Consider the following 25199-nt stretch of genomic DNA (forward strand, 5'->3'; position numbering starts at 1 on the left):
TCAATACTTAGGGATTCAGTTTGGGCCTTTTTCTCTCTGTGATGGATATACAGGAGTTTGATTAAATATGCATAGTAAAACTGATCAATATTACACTGTGGGAAGGCTTTAACCTGAGTTTATTGTAATGAGACACTTTGATTCCATATAAATATACCTTATTTCTGTTATCGTTGTTAATGTTAATATCATCTTTAAGATGAAGGTTTTTCAGTGTTAATGTTTCAGAGGCTTCTCCAAACCCGAATAAAAAGAACACAAAAAGCAACAAAAAAAATCTTGAGGAAACATCAAATACAAATTCTTTTAAATATTTAGCAAAACATGTCCACTTTACAGAGAGTGAATAAATAAATTAATTAAACAACAAATAAATACATTTTGAAATGCTTCTCTTTTTCATTTTCACTGTATTTCAGCATCACTTTTCCCATTTTTTCTCCACTTTCTTCAACTATCTATCTCACCCATTCTCCTCCTCCTCTCTCTGTGATCCAGCCCGGGGCAAGCAGACACGTAATATTAAGGGCACTAACTACAGAGTGTGTGGACACACACACACACACACAGCAGAGAGAGACGTTCATGTGTGAAATGAGATCTCTACACAATCAGTGGGAGTCGCAGCCATAAAGCACATCAAGCTTTTCAGCTTTAAGGTATCATCGAACAAATTGCACAAATCCTTTCATCTGATGACTGTGGAGTTATTTTTGTTACAACTCTGTTTTTTCTCCTCTTCACAGATAAACCCATTCATGGACATCCAATGATGGAACCAAGTGTTGGGTGTAGCAGTAAGAGGTCCTTTTTTTAATTAAAGGACAAGAACTTGTATTTTGTAGAATTGTAGAATAACAATTTACAGCAACCCCCCATATAACTGCAAGTATTCACTTTCCAGCTACTCTTTTATTCTTGCAACATTACAGTAATATAGTTTAGACACATGCAGTAACATAAAAAACTCTCAATTGCCCCATATTTCAGCAAATTCCATTATTTTTTTCTAGTTTGTCATTTGCAATAGAATTTCAACAAAGCTCCCTCAGGTCTCCTCAGGATGTATATCTCATTCCCTGTATTTATCAAGTGTAAATCCTGAATCCTCCATTCTTTCCTGTGCCCATGACACATAAGTAGGCTGAAATATGTTTGTATGCAAACTTCAGACAACGGGCTGGAATGGGAGGCACAGGATTTCAACAGTACTTCTTCTCCCTGATGGATGGATACTTCACTGCTGCCCAGATGGAGAGAAATAGATAGAAGGAGGCAGGCAGGACACATAGAGTAGCAGGGGGATTAAAGGACGACGAGAACAGAGGGCAAATTCAGAGAGGAAGACCAGGATGAACCAAGGGAGCAATCAAAGATAGAGGAGAGCAGAGACAGGAGGACAAGTTACAGTTTACAGGGTGGTTGATCTAAACAAATCCCTTGGACTCCACCGTAGGCTCATACAGATATACTGTATGCTGTTCATTGTCCCTTTATTAAAAGAATAGTTTGACATTTTATGAAATATGCTTATTCGCTTTCTTGCTGTAAATAAGATGAGAAGATTGATACGACTCTCCAATCTCTCTGTTAAATATGAAGCTACAGCCAGGAGACAGTTATCATTGTATAGCGTAAGCGGATATATTTTTTGTTTGTTTAATCCACACAAAAGCTGAACTGTAAAAATTTTAAAACTGTGAAGTTTTAGTTATACGGGGCATTACGTGCCACAGTAACTTGGCCAAACAGTAAATAGTCAGGCACATAACCCCCATAATACCAGAACTTGTCGTTTTTACACTTAGTTTTTTGTACAAATTAAACAAAAGAGAATGTTAATTAGTGAGCTTTAGAGGTGCTGGTAGTGGGATTTTGTTATTTCTAACATGACATTTTGATCAGTTTCCAACCAAAGTATGAAAGTAGTGGAGAGGATTTCGGACATATGGAAGACAGCAGGTGGCTGAGGGAGCGGGAAGAGATGGAGGGGTGGTAGGAAGCAGGAAGACAGGGTGATAGCAGCGGGGGAGGCAGCAGGCAGGGAGTTTGGGATGGTCTAATAAATCGAGTGAGTGACTCCACTCATTTCTGCCCGTGGGACGAATCTAGTCGCGTTCAGCAGCGCAGTGCAGCATCAGGGAATTGTGGGTAATGAGAGATTATTCTCCCCTGTAGTGTTTGCTCATCATCATTGCCACTCACAACCTCCCCAGCCTCCCACGAAGCACACACACACACACACACACCCTAACACAAGCAGGTAGATTTAGCATTTAGATGCAGGTGTGGAGACACACATGTGCAGATGGTGCCACACATCTTGCAGACATGCTGTTGGTTTTGTGAGTAAGGTCAAACAGTGTGGTGTTATTGTTTAAATCTGCTGCTGGCGCCAATTTTGGATGTCACACTCAGTGAGGCACACACACACACACACACACACACACACACACACACGGTTCAATGACACCCTCTTTTATCCACAGGTCCTTTTTGCCTGAGGAGGCCAATCTGTCTGAGGGTAGATCCTACATGCATCAAACCAGAACATTCTTTTGCCCTTTCGCTCTCTCTTCTGTCTCTCCAGTCCATGGTCTTCCTCACCCTGGGGCCAGGCTGTGACCACAAGAAGTAGGCTGGTGGTCCCAGTAGGGGCCGAGGCTCAGACACACCATTAGCATGAGGGAATTAGAGTCATTACAACTGGAAGGGCAACAGAGGACGAGTCCTTCGTTTTGAAGAGGAGGGAGGAAACAGACAAAGTGTGAAGCTTTATTAATCAGATAGTTGAGAAACATGTATCCAACATGTAGTGGATGGATGTATTTATAATGATAATACATATTTCTACATGCAGTAGATGTTGTGGGTGGTCCTGATTCTGAATGCCATATTCTGAAAAGTCAGAATAATGTGTTTCAAAAAGATATGTTTTATTCAAAGGTAACACATTTGAGATGAAAGTCTGTGTAATCCATGCAGGGCAGTGTCATTTGTAATGACAGCTGGACAGGTAGGTGAGGTGAGTTTGTCAAATGAGAGTCATCAAGCTAGAAGAGCAGAGAATCACCTTGAGCTAGCAGTTTTACACCAACTGTTATAATAAAAAAATAATTAAATGTTGAAATAAGAAGGGTCTTCTTATTCTGCAATACAATTACACAAATCGAAAACACATTGAATATGTTTCCGACACATATTACTTTGAATGAATGTCATGTAGAGTCTTTGGAGAAATAGAGTTCGAACCCTATCATCTTTTTGATTGCCCTTTATAAATGGCTTAGTGTGTGGAAATATGAGCACAAACACATTTTATTGCAAGAGAGAGCAAAGAGCTATAAGACTGAAACAGAAGGGGATATACAGTATATCTGAGTTCTTTTTTATAGTATGTTCTCAATTTACTATTTATAAAAAGTAAAAACACATTCTGTTTCTAAGCAATAACCATTGTATAGGCGTGGAATCAATAGTTTTGTAAAGGTGGAAAAAATCTTGGATCACCAAGATATGGAGGGGGTGCCCTCAAAGCAAAATCTCACCCAGGGCCCCAAAAAGGCTAAGACTAGCCATGTCCCTCATTTTCATTCAAAAGCGCCAGCACAGCAAAGAAGCTTCCTGTGTCTCCATGTATTCTTTTGTGTTCATTCACAGTGGAGAGCATTTTCTTACTGTCACAGATAATATGAATCTAATCAACTTTCTTCCTCATATCACTGTTTAAACCAGGCATAAAAATTTTGCTCTGAAAAGTAATAGAGCAGAATGGTGTGGAAATGAACCTGTATGTTTAATTTCACACAAATCCAAAGTATGAACCCAAATGTCCTGCATAAACATTACATTTTTCCAATTTGCTGCAGATTTTCAGATTTAACATTTAAACCCATGTCCAGCTTTTGTTTTAATGGAAAACTCCTCCCAGTTTTAACCCTCCAAAGGGGGCACACATCTGCCAAGTGGATTCCCCTCCATCAACATGACCCTGTCTTTGAGTCTCCATCATCTCATTAACTTCTGCCAGGCAGCCTGGGCAGTTTCCTTTATCTTTATATGCGCAGAATGTGAGCTAAAACTCGAGGATGGACTGAGTAATTATTTGCTTTTTAAGCAAGGTCAGCATGGTGACTCTCAGAGAGCCCAATATCTGCTGGTCACTTTGTTAACAGACAGACAGTACGTACGCAGGCCGTCAGACACACAAGACATGCTGTGAAGGAAGTACTTTTCTTTGTCTAGTCCTTCAATTAAAACTCTCATTTCCATTTATAAAATGTGCAATAATGGCTGGAACAATTAAAACTGAGTGTGTGAGATCACGGAGATAATGAAAAGGCGAAACCGTGGCGCTTTTGTTTGACAAAAAGAGCCCTTGTAACAGTTTTGTTCCTTTGGCTTAACATGGAAACTCCATTTCCATTAATTTACAAATGACTGTCTTTTGCTCGTTAGAAAACACACTGGTGCTACAGCGCTAATGATCCCACCACGTTGTTTTGTCTCTCACTTGAACTGAATTATACATCAAGACTCATCTTCTAGTTTTAAATTAGAGGCAAATCTTGTTGTATATAATAGTAAGTAGAGTTTTTTTCTAAATATGTCAGTGAATAAAAATCAACTCATGTTGCATCACTCCATTTGCTTGAAGATGCACTAATGGTTCTTTAATTAGACTTTAATGTTTGCACTCCTCCCCCACCTCTCACACACACTATACTAAAGTAGCAACTGCATGAAATTATCCACTGAATGTACAGGAAGACACACACAGATATCATGTGTGTAAGTGTGAAATAATGGAAGTGTTTGACCAATATGTCAGTTATTTATTGGCCAGATATTATTTTTTAGATATATTTTCCTTGACTTAACGTCTCAGAGGTCAATGAAACATTTCATGTTTCATTGATGTAAACCACATCAACCACATGGTCATATTCTTGCAGCTCAATGACGTCTACGTTGGTAGTGGCCTTTGAGTGTCCAAATGTACGAGAGAACCTGCATGTGCAGTGTTCATTTGTGATTGTGCGCAGGAGCCTTGTGCATCATCTTCATCCTCCTCACCATTATTGTCATCATCATCATCTTCAGGTCGTCCAAAGAGGCAGCTCAGGCAGGTGTGTGTTTCTACAGACTCTCTCCAGGGCAAAAGAACGATAGCAATCGCACTACAAAACTCATGATGCTGCAGTCTGCTTAATGCGAGATATCATCATCAACAGCACTCAGCGTTATCTCACACCTGCCTCATCAGGAGTGCAGTGTAAGGTAGAAAAAAATAGATCTTTTAATTTGGCAACATACTGCTGAAAATGAGTTTGACAAAAAGCATTGTACTTTTGACAAAAAGCATTGTACGTTATGGTTGGTAAATTTGTTTTTAATTGTCTCCAAACTATCTTTTACCTCTGAGACTCAGATCTGGGACACAACACTCGTGACCTGTTTTTTTTGGTTTCTTGGGATGTATCCCTAAAACCTTCTCCCTCCCAGAGAAGAATGTTCCTCTGAAATGTGTCGGTGATCTAAACTAGTGGAAGTTTATTAGGCGTGTGAAATTTCTTTAGATCTAAAGCACTGGAGGGGCCCCTCGCTCTTTGAACAGCCAGAAAAGCAAACAATTCTCCAACTTCCCTTTAATTTCTGTCCTTTCCCTTCTCCTCCCTGCATTTTCCCCCTCTAAAGCATCCACTAATAATCATCTCTGCGCCTCATTAAGGAGCAGAGGAGTAGAGGCACAGGCTGCTCCAGATGTTTGGTGGAAAACCCCTGAGGTCCAGCCTCTGTGTCAGAGAAACTGGTGCGTGTATCTGTCTGTTGTAATATGCACTATCAAGTGTGCATGATCGCATGAGTGTGTGCATGTATGTGTATGAGGCCCAGCTATAAATCTGTGTGTCTGATACTTCCTGTACTGTCTCTAGGCATCACTCTGAGTGTTCCACTGCCCCACTTCCAAAGCAAGCGAAGACAGCGAGGGACAAGATTTCCTCTATGAGAACACTAGATGGAGATGTGGACTAACTCTGCCATCTCCACACGATTTTACAATCAGTCTCTTTGTCTGCTGGTGTTTGTCACAATGAGAGATCTGTCAGGTCAAGACAAGCAGGGAGCATTAGGATTTAAAGGATTTATGGGGCTGATACTGACTGTTTATTAAAATCTGCCCCAGTCACTGTTTTCCAACTTTGTTGTGATAGATATAATTGGAACATGACACACTGGCTGTTACTGTTACTGTTCTTTAAATATCATTTCATTAATTCTGGAGGACACAATCGCACACTCGCATTTAAGGTAAACCCTATTACAATTCAAAGAAATTAAAAAGGTGCACAAAATACAATCTTCCTGCTGATTCAGCTTTCCATCCTAATTATCTGAAGAGATTTTGGCAATATCAATTGAAACACAGCTGAGCTCTTCTGAAATAAGCAAAACTCCGAAAGTTTTTGTAATTCCTGTATAAGTTCTTTTCTTTTCAAAATGCTGCCCCACTTCCACGATGTCTAATCGCATCATCAGCTTGCGACTGAATAATTCACGCTCCCTTTGTGAGATCAAAGTGAATGAAATATGATAAGACATGTTACGCACTTGCCATAGTCTCTGAGGTCTCATCAGACCTGGCACCTGGCAACCAGCATGCAGGACTGATCCAGGAAATAAATAATAAATCTTCCTGTTGTTTTTCCTAAACATTTACCTTTCACCAGATCCCACAGTGGGGGAAATGCACACTGATGAAAGGGTAGAATGAGAAGAGAGAAATTAATAGCAAAATGAGAGAAAAAATATATTGCAGACATTGAAGCAATTCTATTAATAACTAATCTTTTTTTGCCACTTTGCCTTTCATGCGTAAACGCAAAGATCCACTTTATTTTCTAATGGATCTATGGACAGAACATTATATAAGCTTTTGACCTTAAGTTCTTGTTTTCTGTATTTTGTGTAAATAGCTTAGGTGTTAAGGGGCCCCACACAGTCTTGTGTTGGGAAAATGGACTGAACTAGTGATCATTAGTGACCTAAAGGCCCTTTTTGAGTTCCAGTGTCAATGCACTATGTACTCAAAACCCAGTTGGAATTAGTGTGTATGGAACTGGGACACAGCATGCTGTCCCACCGTTCCTTGCTCAACAATAGACGATGAATCGATGAATTCCTGCTTTTTTTATCCTTCCAGTTCATTTGAATACACAGGTTTAGGTTTTTGACAGTATTTTGTAACTAATGGATACAGAAAGTGTGTTATAGTCTGTCAAAATGCACAGATTAATGCTTTTAATGTTTATTTTGTTCTTGAAATTTTCACATCAAGATTTTCAAGTATAAGGTAATTCTGACCAACCAACCATTACGTTGGTTAATGTATGTTCAGCCTGTTTCTTTAGTTGACTTATAAACTCCTTAAGAATTTCTCACATCTTTCCGTGACATCATGTTTTTCATATAGATCACAGAGACTTTAACTTTTTTTAAATTGTTTGGATCTATAGCTATTTACATTGCGCTAGTATAATTAAAGTCCTAATTTAGAAATTATTTCATTTATTCCTCAAAGACATGCTAACACAAGTGTGATTTTATAAAGTCAAAACATAGGCTTTACTTTAAGAATTTAAATAAAATGATCATACTCAAAAGTTCATGATTAGCTGTCACTGAGTTTAAACAGGGGTCAGCATTAAGAGGGCAATCATGCCACAAAGAGTATGAGTCCTCTGGTTTTTATTGTAACCAAAAACCTCAATGATTAGTTCCTCTTCTCTGCTTCAGGAAAATGACCTAATACTGGCATGTGTACTCTCTGCCCTTCACAGCACGTCTATTCCTGCTGTAGTGCAGTGTGGGGAGAGCAGACTCTATCGAGAACTGAAACATCATATATGGTGTACTTTAAGTAGAAGCACAGCTATGGCTATAGTAAATCAAGTATGTATTTCATTACTGAACAATATGTTTTCAAAGTACCCTGGAAATCACTGCTCATGACTATGGATAATCTGCCTAATTTTAATGACTTCATGATAACAGATTCACAGAATGGATTCACTTCACATTTATGGCTCAAATGGACTGGAATAAACTTAAAATCAGTAGTGAATTGAGGGAAAATGTGATCTAATATAAAGAAAAATTTAAAAATCTAAATGTCTGCATGTACTGTATATCCAAAAACCATTATTTTTTGTATAATTTGTGCCATGTCATGCCATCGGCCACGCCAACAGGTGGCAGCAAACAGCTCAACTCAGTCAATCAGGGAGCTTCATTCAAAGAGTGGAAACTGATAAGGAACAGTCCCAGTATGTACATGGCAGTAATCGGGGTGTCCTGGTAGCTGATTGGTTAAGGGACATACCACTTCAATGTCCATGGTTCAATTTCAACTCGGGACCTTTGGTACATGTAATACCCCTTCCTCTCGCCCCCTTTCCTGTTTGCCTCCATTCTGCCAGCTATCCTATGAAGGTGAAAAAGCCACACAAAAATAATGATAAAAATATGGCAGTAATCAGTCATTTGAGGAAGCTTTTATTTTAATTTAAACATATTAGAAGCCAAATACATAGAGGCAAGAAACCATAGGTCAGCAATGGTACACACACACACACACACACATACACACAACAATGCTTTTCAAAACAACAGATTTTTTGTATCAGTTACTTTTTATTGTAGCCATCTTTATATTTATGTCAAGGGTAAAAATGTTAGTTCTTCTTTTAAAGGTGATTTTGACAGACTAAAATGAACCTGGCTTTGGATAGCACCTGCTGCTCAACGATGACCTACAGATGCCATTCACACAGGGTTTGAAACATTTCAATAAAACCTCTCTTTCATGGAAACTTTCAAAGTAGCTGATCTTATTAAGGGAATGGAGCAACCCAGAGGGAAGCTTGCATTCTATAATTGAGTACTTGATGTATATTTTTGTATGATTTGATGTACAGTATGTTTTTAGGCCAAGAAATAAATGGTCAAATGGTTCCTGGAAGTGTGGAGAAAGCTTTCAAACAGCATCTAGACCTTGATGATGGGATATTAAATACAGACAATACAATTGAGCAGTTAACTGAATAAATACAATGTTTAAAAAATCAAACAACTTAGACATTTGACATTAGACTTTTAGGTGTCTGGTCAAACTTTTCTGTGTACAGGGACTTGCGACCTAAGTATTTCCAAAATCCTGGCCACCACCCTAAGCTCTGACAGGTAGTCCTGAGGTCAAGGGTCTCTGAACTATGAGATCTTACCCACAGTAGCAAATGAGTACATTAAACTTTTATGAATAAGTGCCACCAGTGGGAAAAGAACCCTTAGACTCATGGCTGTGTTAGTGCCTTGCTAAAGTCCCCTGCTCCATGCAGGCCCTTCCCCGGTGGGCGTGAGTAAATGGCCCCAGCCCTCTCTAAATATAACTCCCCTCCAAAACAGAAAGAGAGAGAAGGAGGCAAAGGAATATTCACCCAATCAGAAGCGGTCTGAACACTTGTCAGAGAAGAGGGTTTTGGTTTTTTTGTGTGTCTTTTTTAGGATAGTGTGTTTGTCTCATACCGTTTTGATCCATTTTGTGGGCCCGGGTGGTGCTGGTGGAGCGCACAGCGGGGGGCACATTGTCTGTATGCAAACTGGACGACATGGCTATTGTATGCGTTTGGACATATATGGAGGCACCGATGGCTCGGAGGATACAGCCCGTCTGAAGTCTCAGGAGTGGAGATTCGCCCTCGGCTGTGTTGTGTTTCTCTCATCCGACTTTCTCCTCTTATTAACCGCTCTGGTCCGTCGCTATGAGTTGCCTGGATGTGATGTACCACCAAAGCTATGGAGCGCACTACCTCCCTGCAGCTGCGTACAAGGCGACTTACTATAACCACCATCACCAGCAACAACAGGTGAGACAATTATCATACAACTTTTGTAACTACCGAGTGACACAAAGTAACAAAGTGGATTTTTTTTTTTTTTTTGAGTAGAGGACACTTTCTTAAAAGCCAGGATGAAATGTGAGTGTGTCCAAAACTTAAATAGCATAAGTAACTGTAAAAGCAATAGTTATTTATGAGACAAACAAAGTGTTAAAGAAATCCACAGAACAAACACAAATGTAAGTAGCTAACTTTGGGGATAAAGTATACCATAAAGTTTGTCACCTGCCCTAAAATCAAAGTTACTGTAGGAACATTTTGTACACATTTCATAAAAATAATCAATGTCCTTGCGTTTTTACTCAAACAGGTTTATCAATATTGCCTGACGTCTGTTCAGACGCCACCTCAAACTTTCTTTACGCCTCATATACACACCTCTTAACTTCAATTTCAGTTTTGAATGATCAAATTCCACTCTGAGGCTCGGTATTCACCTCAGGTCAGGCGTAATGACACGGAACTATTAATCCTGCGGTCAAATGGTGATGTAATGACAGCCGGTCGGTCACTCAGGAATGTGGGTGAGGCACATTGAGCTTTACAAATAGTTGGAATGCAGCATGGGAAAAAAGAAACTCATTTTTACACAACTCCCAAGCTGCTCCCAGATAAAATAATTACTGTTATGAGTGTAAATATTACTTATTTATTTGTGATTTTTGACAAGCGTTATTGCCACCAACATGTGTAATAAGATTTGGTTCTGTATTGTAAAATAAACTCATAGAAATTGATTGCTCTGAAACAGTATTCAGGCTCTACTAAAATGAAAGTTCTTTGCAATTCTATTCAGATCTAGTTTAGGTTAGTTAATCTCTCTCTCTGTCTCTTCCTCCAGAGGAAGCTGAGTGTTTACAGTAAGATGCAGGAGTGTATGGAGCAGCAGCAGCAAGGAGAAGGAAGAGGGATGCTTTCCAGGGATCAGGGCCTCCGACAGGGCCCCACAGCACCAGGAACCGAATCAGGCCGTAGATCTACGTCCAGTTCAGAGCTGAAGGATGGTACTCAACCAGCAGAGGCAGAGTACTTGAGCTCCCGGTGTGTTTTGTTCACCTACTTCCAAGGCGATATCAGTGACGTGGTAGATGAGCACTTCTCCCGGGCTCTCAGTCAGTCCAGCAGCTTCAACAGCGAAACCAAACCAATCAGAGTGACTCAGCCAGCTGTTGGCTCATGGAAAGGTGAGGGGGGCAACAAATCTGAAATAGTTCTCAAAGAGAAAAATACTCTGGTTAAATGATATTAGATTCAACAATAGCTGATGATTTTTACCCTTACCTAATTAATAAAGTTGTTAAAAACAATGCAATTGTTTTTGTGTAAAGTGTTTATATTATGTTTGTTCCAGATGGTGGGTCTCTCTCTGAGGGTCCGAGCAGCTCAGTGTGGAACAGCACCTATCCATCCCAGGCCAGTTCTTGCCTCCCATCAGTCTCTGTCTCAGTCCACCCAGACTTCTCCTCCAGCCCTGTTTCCTTCAGCCACCCCGATGGAGCTCTGTGGGCCGACCACATGCTCTCTCAGGCCAGCCTCCCGCCTGCGGCTACACTCCCCGATAGCTGGACCTACAGCCTGAACCCCCAGAGCACAAGTGGCTACCCCAGTGTCCACAACGTCTACCATCCTCACCCCCACCCCCACATCCACACCCGGCATCACCACCCCATGCTCCATTCATACCCGACCCACAGCCCAGCATTGGATCCCAGGTTTAATCCTCTGCTGCTGCCTGGTATTAGGAACCAGAACCAGCCGACCACCAGCACGGATAGTTCCCCACACAGCGAGGGGGTGAAGACGGAGATGGACCCCAGCAGCAACAGCCCCATCACGGCTACCTCTGTCACCTGGACCCCCTCGGCCCTCCATGGATCCCTGGAGGTGTATGACTCAGGTGGATACAACAAAACAAATTCTACACACCAATGAGTTGCAAGCATTTGTCAAACTCCACATGCATTCTAACTGGTGCAGTAAGTGATACTAAGCACAATGATAACTTTACCTTGTTTCTTTCTTTCCTGCAGCTCTTGATCAGACCAAAGCAAAGACGTCAGTCTGGTTCTAACTGATGTACTGAGAATAAAAAGGAATATCAATTCACACCAAAAAGGACCGACTATATGGCTCTATCAATGTATGGCTGCAACACCAGCACTGTAATGTACAATGTAGATGTCTTACTGTAGCTCCTGCACTGCCCACCAACTTACTGTGGAGATGAACTCAGGCTTTGGACTTAAATGAAATGCTTTGGCTACAAACCCCTTGAAGAACGATATAAACAGACTACTAGATGTGGGACTGGGAGGCCTCTTCTTCTCTGTCGGCACTAAACACCATTTCTTTTTCATGCAATGTGAGACCAAGTGGTTCTGTTTCAAGAGCTTGATTTTTGATCCACATTTTGTTTTGTACAGTAAATGTTTGTTGATGACTGTAAATGTTTTCTTTGTGTACAGTTTTGCCATGCTAAGTTGCTGTTTGCTGGATGACTTCTGCTATTTTTGGCCTGAATGCTACTTTACTATTTTGCCTTTGGAGATTGTGTAATGTAAATATTGGCACTGTATGTTTAAGTAATAAATTGTTGAACTGTATTTGCAAATGAAGGTTGTTTTTTTTTTTCAGACATAAATTTACTAATTTCCCCCCAAAATATGTAGAATTCTGACAGCACATTCATACAAATTCCTGCTGGAGGCATACATTTGTTGTGCAACTCATTACACATAACTTTTCTATTACATCCCATTAAATGATGGGTGCTTCTTCTCTTGTAAAATCAGGAAAAGTCAGTTTCCTTTAGTAAGACACCAAACAATATTGATGTGTAGTGTTTTTGCCATAGAAAATAGAAAAAGTATCCACACACGTCAATCAGATGCTGACATTTCCGTTTAATCTAAGGACCTTTGTCATTATTTAACTAAAATCAAAATGGTGGAATATTTCCAGTCAGACAGAGTCCGATTTTCTACCGTGTCTCATCTAAGCTTACTCATTGTGAGAGCAGACTGACAGAAGTAACTATGAGCAAAACAATTCATGAAATGTGGCATCAAACCCTGTGATATTCAAAGGGTTTGGTGACCAAACCAGAATGTTAAAAACAGCAGAAACAGCAGTTTGTTAAACTGTTAGGAGATTATTGTTATCACCAGCAAAAGTGTAGATTTGTCCCAATTTCAAACAACATATCTCACATAAAATAAACACTAACCCACCTGACCTGGGCTGTTGCTCAAAATAAGAATACAGACATTATTGGTTGTTGCAGCACTGAATAACTTTAATGTCTCAGGTACAAACACCGCTAAACAACATGTTGTTTATTGTAAGTCACTAAACTGGGCATTGGATCATTAACATCACTGTAATAATATTGTGAAATATTGTGCAATATTCTCTGTTTAATACTCCTTTGCAATATACTCTGTTTTCAGTTTAATATTCCCTGCTTATTGACATTTATCAATACTTATTTTACTGCTGTGCAATATCCACTGTCTAATAATCTGGTTAATCTGCTACATTTAACATGACAGTACTCATTATTGCACTATTACTTATTACTTATATTATTACATTGTATTATACCGTACATACTTATCAACCTCTAAATCCACTTTGGTACTTAATTTATCTTAGCTGTATTATAGTGTATAATATTTTGATTTGCACATCTCTTATTTCTTATTAGAAATAATTGTCTCGTTGCAGACCAATTTTATTATTATTTCTATTTCTATTCTATTAGTACTTCTATTCCTGTTTGCATTGACGTGATAGTGAGCAGCTGTAACGAAAGAGTTTCCCCTCGGGGATCAATAAAGTATTTCTGATTCTGATTCTGATTACGGAGCAGACAGGAGCTGAGTTGTGGTACCAAGGGAAGTGGGTTCCATTCCACAGACATTGTTATTGTAAGATACCATGAAATGTCAGTCACACAAACACACGTAAAAAACCCACACACACATTCCGAGACTGACAAACATACACCAAAGAAAGCATTTCCTGTCTGGACGGGAAGTTTGTCAGAGAGTGGCAGACTACTCAGACACACGCAGATTTCAGGTCCTACAGTGAATGTTGGTTTGGTTTTGTTTTATTCTGATATAGAATTCAATCAAGATCTTTTGCATGAAATTTAATTTAAAACTTGCACTGAAACAGCCTGGATATCAATGTTTGAATTAAGGTCTGGAAGAATTTGCTTTCTAAAGAATTCAAGAAGTGATCACAATGTTCATTGGTAGGAATACTGAAAAAACGTTACTGCTTGATATACATATTTTAGGCTCTGCCAAGACCAGCATTATTTGTACCCATCCTGACATAATCAACAGCTGGCTGAGCTTGAGCAACTATTAGGTCTGTGTGTGTGTGTGTGTGTGTGTGTGTGTGTGTGTGTGTGTGTGTGTGTGTAGTGAGTGGTCTGACCAGGTGGTATGATCAGCAGTAGCAGCCCACTAACATTCCAGCCTCCTCTCCCACATCTCTCATTCTCCATCCCCTCTAAACAGCAGGACTTCAAATCTGGACCTCAGCAGCTGCATTTCCATCCGAAGTATCAACAAATCATGATGCACTGAAGTAGAAAAACTAAAGTGGAAAAGGTTAATTTAGGTGATGATATTTGTTCATTATCAACAGATTATTCCAAAAGTTTGACAAGTGAGAAGTGAATTTGGATATTCTTAGAGGATGACAGTTAAGCCTCCGTTCACTATATTTAATAGATAATGTCACTCCAGTGAAGACTATGAGGCATTCAGTGGACTACCAAATGCACAATTGCCAGCATGTCAGTTGCTGTCTATTACTTAGTATGAATCGATGGACAGCACTCAGTATGAACAACAATATCTGACACAGAAGTATAAAAACAACCTGGGAAAAAAGACTCTTAAGCAGTATATTAGTTGTTTATTCATGTTTGTTATGACATTAACATGTTATGGCAAAATAAACAAGTCAGGGATTTTTATCTGGATCCTGTTTACTACTGAAATCCTGTGATCACCCTTCTCTAAGAAAAATCAGAGTAATCAAAACCTAATTGACATGAGCTGTGCTTATTCTTTTATTTACTGTTACATGGGAATGTCTTAGACTGAAGCCACACAGAATGCAACGATGCTACCAAGCACTGCAGCCCTTCCTAAAAATCATCCAGTTGTGGGTGTATCTCTCATGCTTTCTGCAGTTGCCGGTGTGTGCCCTGTTTGGGTTCATTTCAGCAGTAAAATAACATGCAAATGGAATTTATTCATTCTGAAAATGTGTCAGCACTCTTTTATAATTGCTAATAATTGCTTTATGAAATTCTCTGTTAAATCTTCTAGCATGGTATTTAATACATCAGGCCTCTGATATTCCCAGAGCTCACAAAGGAAGAGCGAGAGAGTAAAAAAGACTAGGCAAGACGAAACATAGAAAAAGATGGAGGTATTTAAGAAGATTTTCCAGCAGAAGTATGTCCTCTCATCTCCTCTCCTCCAGAGTTCCTAATTAGCATTAGCATGTAGCCTCTGCATCAGCATGTAGTGTACTTATATGCTAACTGGCATCCCACTGGCAGCCTTGGAGAATCACCACAGGCACTTCCACTGCAGGAAGAACACTAACATACAGCAATACAGAGCTGGAAGCTATATAAAAGTGAATTAATATGTCGATTATAAAAAAAAGGGGCATTCAGATATTTAGGAAATGTTGCATGTGTAGCATTAGCTTTTAATTAAAGTTTAAATAGCCAGTGCTTTGTGCTGATATTTAAGATCTTCAAATCAATAATTGATGACATTGTCATACAGTATGCATGCATATACAAGCAATGTTCATTTCATGACGGCATTTATATATGTTGGTATAAACACAGTCTGGTATATCTTTCCAAATGGATACATTTTATTATTTTATCTCAAACGTAAACTTACAAACCCAGTTACAAGCCCAGCACACACACACACACACACACACACACACACACACACACAAAACCATGTTTCCATGCACAAAAGACACTAAATGAGAAGTGGATGAACCCAGAGCCAATCTACTTTGGATCACCATGTCCTCATTGCCATGATTGCCTCTTTTGTAACCAATATATCTTTCCTTTCTGTAACAGAGAATTGTATTAATTTTAAAAAATGAGAGGAAATAGTTGCATCTTCTCTTTTATTTTCATGGAATTCACATTTCCTTCTGAACTGGTGAGCCCCGTTTGAACCTTTCATGCTCAGACTGAACTTCTTGTCGTTGCTGCCCTCTAAACCCCAGCCTGGTTCTTATAATTCATTTAATTTACTAATATTTCACAATGTGTAGTTTCAATTTTTACTTTTCTTTTTACATTTAATGGCATAAAAATGGTCAAATGTTGCAGATTATCTTTAAAATCGTTCTGTTTTTCGTGAAAATAAAGAGCCAAACTACTGTAGACGGTTTTCAAATCACCCTTCAGTGAAACAATCAAACAATCTCAGCCATAATGTTACCTACAATAAGAAGCAAAGTAATCTTGCTGTCAAAGTGAATGAGGAATAACATAGCAGATAGCTGTAGTAAAGTATTTTTCAGATTTTGCTTTGGTCCCAAGGGAATATCCAGTGTATCTGTAACCAGCATTGAATTGAATTGAATTGAATCGAATTGAGTGCTAAAGAAACAGCGAGAGAACAAGAGACAGAAAACAGATGCTGAAAGAGAGTAGCAGACTGGAGAGTGTTGGCGTCCACAAAAAGAGATGAAAAGAAAGCGTGAGGGAGAGAGGGAAAGCTGATCAGTCATAACACGACCCAGCTACACATTCCAGAGTAATTGAGCGGATGATTAGTCTCACAATCAGCAACACAACCCCAGCTGTCCGAACACAAAACTAAATAAATACAGAGATCAGGGCAGAGAGGAGAGGAGAGGAGAGGAGAGGAGAGGAGAGGAGAGGAGAGGAGAGGAGAGGAGAGGAGAAAAGATTTAAAAAACAATAAAAGTGAGTAAAAGAGGCATATGGCAATCATAATCTCTCCTCACATCCCTCTCACTCCCTTTTCCCCCCTTTTCCCTTCAAACATCTTTTTCTCACCTCCATGAGCCAGCTCCACGTCTACAAATCACTGGGGTAATTAGAGCTAATTTGCCCTCCTCGTGCAAGTATTAGGGGTATTAAGGGTATTAGTGAAAGGCTCAGCTTTCACCACTCTGTTTGTGTCAACAGGGCAGCCTAATGAAGCATGCTGGGAGTGTCACAGAACACTTGTCCTGTTGATTACAGCTGATTCGCCAAGTCTTCTTTGTTTTAAATGATACCTGAGTTGTTTCCAAACGACCGAACACCCAAGGAGAATAGAAGCCAGTGAAAAAACAGAATTTACTGACGTTCAGCTTCTCAAGGCAAGTATTATTAGAATTTGTATTAGAGCAATAATAGCTGTATTATTACATCAAAATTTGTTTTTCTCTTTTCTATCTTAACTACCAATTATGTACATAATGCTGCAGGTCCAGTGAACAAATCATGTACTGGAGGTTCAAACAGGACAAACATTAAATCTCTATAAGCTTTCTAATCAAATTTAGTTTAGATTAGATCATTACAGTTAAATTTAATCCAGTTTAGATTGGACGAAGTTAATAATAATAATGATACCATGGAGAAAAAAAGTGTCACAGCAGAAGAGAGGAGGCAACAAGAAACTGCTGAGAATAGGAAAACAGGAAAAAAAAATATAGCAAAATGTAAAAGCTGTGGTGAAAGTGCAACATTTGCTATTCATATGATCAGAAATGGTAGATGGAGCAAAATGCCCAGATGTGACAATGCATCGCAGGGTTTTTACAAGATTGTTGTTGTTTTTTAACTTAACGTCAACTTGCTCAATGAGCTAGGCTACTAAATGAGTTGCATCTTTTGAAACGTCTGTTAAAGCTGTAATAATGAATTTTTTGGTCATGTGGAGGAAGCACAGATAGCAGTAAACACTACATTACATATTATCACCTTATGAAGTGGTGTTAGCAAAGAGTGGCTTATTTACACATTCAGCAGGCACTCATTCATAGCATTCATTTGAAGTCATGTTTGTTTTCACTTGATGAATTTTATCTCCTTTTAGCTCTGTTTTCAACTCCTGAGAAAAATATCTGATTCTTTAGCTGCTAAATGCTCCGCTATGTTCTCCGCCAAGTTGCTAACGCCATTTACACAACTTCACGAATTGTTGGATTAACTGAGGCCAGACGTCATTCATTCCAGTGGATGTGGAAACACAGACAGTGATGGACCAGTGCTCCTTTGCAGCTGTTGGATCCGCTGGCCATCGGATCACAGATACATTGGATTTAAACTAGTCAGTCACTACAAGTAGAACGTAGATGAAGCGAGCTCCGTAGTAAACAAAATCATTTTAAAAATGTTTAATTATGGTTAATACTTATGATGTTCATGATAATTATAATGTAATATGCCTTTTTTTCAACCCATTCCCTCATGCCCCTCATGATCACATAAATAGGACATTCGCCATTGTTGGACCTTTTCACTAGTCAACCAAGTTATGCACACCAAACTGTTTTCCCAGAAAACAGCTGCTGGCCAGAAAATCAAAACAATTTGCTGAAAGATGGTGAAATGCTCGAGCAGAGGGGAACTGCAGAATCGGGTGATTTCTGTGGGTTTGTAGCTACGAGCTACCACTTTCACATTACACGACATTCAATCCACTGTAAATATAATAATATTGATTCGAGCGGCTTTAAATTGCTTTTACGGCTTTAATAGAATGGGTTTTTTTCTAAGTCTATCTTGATCACTTTACTTTCATCTTTCTTGCCTTTATTTCTTACTTGCGTTGCCTTTAGATTTCTTTACAGCTGCAGCAGTAAAAGTTACAGAATTTGAAAAGTATTAGACAGTATTGGTTTGGATCAGACAGCTAACCAACATGGTTCATCAGCACTGCTTACTGTGTTGTTTTCTCACAGAAAAGGAATGCACTGATCAATTCCTTGAGTATGGCTTCACATGTATCACTTCAGGATGTTTAATTAGAACTGGAGGCAAAAAAATAGGCATTTGTAATAGTTTCAACAGGGTTAGTGTTTATAGTCCCATATGGCTTGAGGGAGGGAATCCTGAGTGTGGCAATCATGAGGTCTGTTGGAGCTCCAACAGTCGAGCGCAGGCTATTAAATCAATTTCAATACACACTTACACCACAGGAAAAGATCAACATTTACGCCTGTTTACAATGTACAGCAAGAACATCCACCCATAACACAGGCCAGCCACATTCCTCTGCCTGCCCACACACAGAGTGGCCAGGATGCATGATGATGTCTCCCCTCGCCAGATTTCAGAAGATGGATTTTTGAAAAAAAGTTTTTCAAAATGAGAAGTAGAAAACAAATTCCACCAGAAGAAGTTGGCGCTTTGGAAGAACTAGGGTCATGAGAAGGTCTGACTCCAAATATCACCACAGAGTGAGATTGTATGGGGCACTATAATTATAAAACAAAGGAACTGTAACTGCTTGAAAAGAGCATGGAGCTCAGTTGGGTTGGGGAAATAAAGATTAATACACACAGCATACAATAACTTCATACTTTTCCTTGCCAAGTCCATTTACTGAACCAAAGTCCTTCTTCCATCGGAGGGAAAGGCACTCCATTCATAAAGGCCATAGTAGCTGCAGCAGCAGCAGCAGTAGGTTGTTTCTGTCAGCTCCACTCTGGGTAATGTGCCAGTAACCACAGAGGCCAGTACATAGCTGTCATTCCTCTGCTCACTGAAAGCACATTTAGCAACCAACACCTGTTTCCCCTGCTCAGTCTCCACTATAGGCTGCGCCACTACAGCTCTGCCTGCATCTAGAGGGGCAGATTCAACTCTTATGACTTTTTATATGCCAATACCGCTATTTCTGGAATGTAGCTAACATACTTTTTTTATTACCAACAGATACAGTAGTAGTTAGCCCACTCGAAGCCATAAAACGAAAACATCCAACAACATTTCAACCTTTACAGGATGTTAAAACCTTCCCGTGGAAGCTGTATGACATTCTTAGAGGTGGGTTAGTGGCTCCTTAAAAGGACAGTTCAGTGTACAATACCTTTTCATTTCTTTACATGGGGCTTAAAGGTATAATGAAGAGGGAAATAGTAAATCTTAGCCAAGTTACTGGTTGTGGTTCAATAGCAACTCTATTCAAAAGGAGGGAAAATGCTCCTGTTCATAGGTTGGCTGGTCTAATCAAATGACACACTGCAATTTGCATGTTTATAAAATCTCAAATTTTAGTTTTAACAAAGAAATATGATTGCCATCTCTTCAAATGAACATCCAGAAACATTTGTTTAGCAGCAGAAACAGTTGTTCAGGACGAATAGCATCACGGGAAAACAGTAACATTTTCCAAAAAACAAAAAATCCCTTTAAAACAGGGTGAGGCAGTTTTCAACACAGGCTTTTAAAATTCCTCCATAACACACCGATGAGGAATCCGGCATAAACTAATATTAACCTAATAAAAACATAGTTGCTTACAATGGACAGGGAGGAATATGCACCATTAAAAGGTTGACTGACTGTTTGGCATCCACTTTTTAATAAGACTTGTGTCAGTCAATTGCACTGATAATTTGGATAATATCTTAGGTTTGACCCCACCATGTTAATGTTCTACAGAATCTTTACATTTCCAGTTTCTTTCATTATTTTGACCTGGTCTTGTTTTCAGTGCATGACAGTTTTTTTCTGAACATCAAAATGAAGTCAAGCCATTGATAATGTGCTGAACAAATGGCAAACTTACATTAGTTGTGTGCTGAAGGGAGGTCAGGGTCAACTATGGAGCAATGCACCTTGAGATGATGGGATTTCTCCAGGACACTGCAGCAGGGCAGAGACATACCCACATGGGGACTTGAATCTTCTCTTCCAATGTATTCTAGTGGAACTTCGCCTACTCGTCCTGTTACACATTTTCATTATCAAAACTCATGGGTTACTAATGCCTGTGTCACTGTATGTCAGTCTGTCTCTACTGTTGTAGAGTTAAATCTCCCTAAACCCTCTCTCTCTCTCTCACACACACACACACACACACACACACACACACACACACACACACATACACATACAGAAACACACACTCTTTCTCCCACCTATGCTTTGTCCGGTACTTGGGGTAAATCGGTGCTGAGTGTTAGACCTGTCACTGCCCTGTCTTGTCTAGTTGCTAAGTGGAGAAAGAATCTGAAAGAAATCCTATTTCATAAAGATCATTTAAATACAAATTTTTGTGGGTTTTTTTTTTTGTGATGGTACTACACTAATTGTCCTGTACTATTGTGATGTCTGTACAGCAACATGAATAAAAAACATGTTAACTGTATTCCAAAAACACTCAACAATCAGTTCAGAATTAAATGACAGACATCTGTGAAATATCTACGAATGCGCTGGAATCTGTAAAATGGCAAGAATTTTCCCATTAAACCTTATATTGTGATTATTGTAGAGGCAAATCAGTTGAAAAGGAACTGAAAACACACAGTAGTGGGGAATCCCTTGCTCTGCCACCTGCTTGTCAATCATCCCGGCCTGTGTTATGTGACCCTACCTGCTGCTACTGTCCCATGCTGCCCATAATGACCATACCACACATACCAGAGCCACAGAGGGGCATTCCTGGACCACTGACCCAGATCGGTTGTTGAGCTTACTTGCTTAAGAGGCAGTGAGCATGTGATTGGCTGAAAGGTGAGGGAGCGGTGACTACACCACTGTCATGTCATAAAGTGACATTATGAAATGAAACTTGACATGAAATAAAAGTGTTATTGGGGGAAATGCCATTATGAAATAAACAACTTTTGAAAAAGGGCATTTTGAAATAAAAATATCTAATACAATTGTGAAATAACAGTTCTCTATAATTATAATACATCACCAGTAGTTTTGACATCAAATGCAAACTGACTTCAGTAGGCATGGTTACTTACTGAAAAGTTACTGTGACGTCCTACAGTAACAGTTTTCACGGTGTAAACTGGGTAAACTGGGTAAACTGTCCAAACTTATAGCATTCACCTGTGTAACCACTTGTGATATATGTTGTAAAAATCATATAATCAACTAATAATGAAACTAAAGAGTAACTTACAGCTGCAATGTGCCTATAAATGCATTATAGAGAAGGATCCAGAGTTTGCTGGGAAATAAGCTTCCAATGTACTTTACTATTTGAACTGCCAAGTAGTGCGAAAACGTGAAAAGTGAATTTTGTCCAGCCAATGTTTTGAGCTGAAAAATATCAACTTTAAAAGAGGTGAGACCAAAAAAAAACAACGAAGGAAACAATGAATCTATCCTGCTAACTATTACTGTGCAGCCCTGTATCTCTAGTAAATACGTCCATATTGGATGTTTGTGGACCAATAACACCAACTAAAATAAGAATTTTCATGTTTGTTTGCATCATTTTAAATGGCTGGAATTACTCATGTAAATTAGATTAGCTATAGTATTGCAATTTATTAGTGTACAATCTGAAAGTGTGCCTGTGTGTGTGTGTGTGTGTGTGTGTGTGTGTGTGTGTGTGTGTGTGTGTGTGTGTGTGTGTGTGTGTGTGTGTGTGTGTGTGTGTGTGTGTGTGTGTGTGATCATGTCAGCAGAGAGTGTAATCTGAGGGATAACATGGTGCTTATCCAGCTGATCCCCCCACCTCCCCAGGTTCTGACAGGTTGACACCCATCATTCTTCACATTAACTTTGCCTAATTGGCAGGTAATCGTCCTCTCCCCTACTGTCCCTCTATTGTCCTTGTACTCAGCCCCTACTGTCTAGGTCTTTATCCACCAATCTAACCAGGCACCCTGCAGCCAGTAAGCCCCTCAGCAGGACTTCTTGTCCAGGCCCAGAGTCCTGGTAGGCCCTGCCACTGTAACCTGGGGAAGTGAGCTTCCTCTGTGATGGTGACCCCCATGCTGGGAAGCTCTCTACGAGGCTGACAGGAGAGCCGGCCCCAAATAATCTCAACCTGTCAGCATCTGCTGCCCACCCACCCCTTTCCACACACACACACATCTCCCAAACAACATAAAGTTATGTGGATATCACAATTATGTTCAGGCAGATTGGTTTCCTAATATCTTTTAATGAGATAAAGTTAGCATTGTCCACCCATGGGCCTTCCTTCATGCCTCGCCCTGACTAAAGAGTAATCTAACTAACTAAAAGACTGTCAGTATGGCAGAAATTAAGAGACATTTTCAAAAGTATAATGAGAGAAATACTGGCACACACTTCAGAAAACATCTGAAAATAAAACGAGCAGCATCTGTTACCATAAACAAAAGGCTCTGCGATGTCAGCACAATTGCTCTTTTCTTTTCGATGTTAAAATGCACACAGGCGTTTCTTCCTCACTGACACATTACACACTTTAATGCCCATCTTTAACATTCAAAGCTTGCTCCCATTCTTCTTGCTACTCTTAAATCTCAAATAAACAAACACACACATTCCAGCTGTACTGTAGCTCTCGTCCTACCCTGACAGTGATTGACAGGTGTTTGCAGAGTCACTCTGCAAAGTCAGACATGAGACATATGGGAGTCCCGCCCTCCTGTCATGTCCGCCTTCCCATGAGTCCTTTGTGGCTGAGGTGGAGGTGGCAGGAGCAGTCAGGAGCTTGTCAGAGCAACAGGAAGAGGTTAACACACTCACTCTCTCTCTCACACACACACAGACACAGACAGCTTCCCTCTCTCTAACAGGAACAACTCTCATACACTCTCGCTGTCAACCCCCCAGTGAGTGTCAGCTGTCATTAACTTCCCAGACTTCCAGTGAGCAGGGGAGCTTCCCCTCGCTCCCACCCACTCACAGGTGACACTCACTGGGGGCTCCATGCTGGGAATGCCAGCCTCTCTGCTGGATGTCTCCCAGCCAGCCAGAAGCCACAGAAACGAAAGTGAAAGTGAGAGAATTTCTCGACATATATGTTTATATAATAATACTACATGTGTATACATGTGTGTTAATGGTGTAATCTTGCCTTTTTGTGTTTGTATCTGTATGTTTTGTGTTCACATTTATAGTTTCTGACTTTGTAATGATTCATTTGAATGTTGTATTTGTATATGCATGTACTGTATTGTTAATATTGTAAGTAAAAACAGAGACTACATGTAATGTTTTGGTGTTTGCATCTTCATCTGTGTATATGTAGGTTTATATGGTAGGTTTTTTATTTGTGTGTGTGTGTGTGTGTGTTTGTGTGTGTGTGTGTGTGTGTGTGTGTGTGTGGAGCGGGGGGGAGCATGCGTGGAATGTGTGTGTAATATAAAGGCTCTCTCCTCACGCCACAATGGTGTCTTTGACAGACGGGAGAAGGGAAGGCTTTGTTTGGTGACACCACACAGTGTTGTGAATGCCCAACATAGCTGCCATTCCTCTCTCTATGCCCTCCACCGGGCTACTGGCTTATCAGGGATTCCTCTCCTTTCTATCTGCCCACGCACACCCCTCACTATGTGTGTGTGTCTGTATGTGTAAGTGAGGGAAAGAGTTTGTGAAGCAGAGTTGCTAACACCAAGGAAAATGCAAATGAACTCTGGAGGAGAATAGACCCTCTGTTTGGTTACATATTTCTCCACAAGTGGACCACTTTGGCTGCCACAGTTTTAAATGATCTCTAGTAGCTGGCTAGCATGGATTTTATTAGATTTTGGCCCTTAAGTGAAATAATTTAACATGTAACAATGTAAAACATGATAAAACAAACTTAATGTTAACACAACCACAATGGTGGTGATGATAATGAAAATAATGACAATACTGGTCACAGCACACAAAATACAACCCAAGGCAGGCCCTGATTTTAAATTAGTTACACATAAAAGGAGACCTGAATAGTAAATTAATCCAGGACCAAGACCCCATAAGTACATGATGCATAACTTTTTATACATCCCAAGTATTAGGTTCTTTTTTTACATTTATAGTCATTTGAATTTAGACTACTCTAAAATTGTATGCCTTTCTTCCTTGCAGAGAAAGAAAAGGCAAGCAGCACTCAGCCCAGCAGTGCGATCAAGGTCAGGCTACAGATGGTACATACAGTTCTCCATTCTACAAATTTCACATGAACAGAGACTGACCCCATGGTGGCGCTTGACATGAATACTCTTTAGGGCTGACAAAAATTGGCAAATAAAAAT

General features: G+C 39.8%; 1 protein-coding gene across 1 annotated transcript; it reads left to right on the forward strand.

Annotated features, from left to right (window-relative positions):
* The first annotated feature begins 9461 nt into the window (after positions 1 to 9461).
* Positions 9462 to 12562, forward strand: vgll3 (vestigial-like family member 3). The gene is made up of 4 exons (XM_044216596.1): positions 9462 to 9926; positions 10801 to 11143; positions 11311 to 11856; positions 11990 to 12562. The coding sequence occupies exons 1-4, from the start codon at positions 9822 to 9824 to the stop codon at positions 12028 to 12030; spliced, it is 1035 nt and encodes a 344-aa protein (XP_044072531.1). The 5' UTR covers positions 9462 to 9821; the 3' UTR covers positions 12031 to 12562.
* The last annotated feature ends 12637 nt before the right edge of the window (positions 12563 to 25199 follow it).

Source organism: Siniperca chuatsi, linkage group LG12 (assembly GCF_020085105.1).
Source record: "Siniperca chuatsi isolate FFG_IHB_CAS linkage group LG12, ASM2008510v1, whole genome shotgun sequence".
Taxonomy (NCBI): Eukaryota; Metazoa; Chordata; class Actinopteri; order Centrarchiformes; family Sinipercidae; genus Siniperca; species Siniperca chuatsi.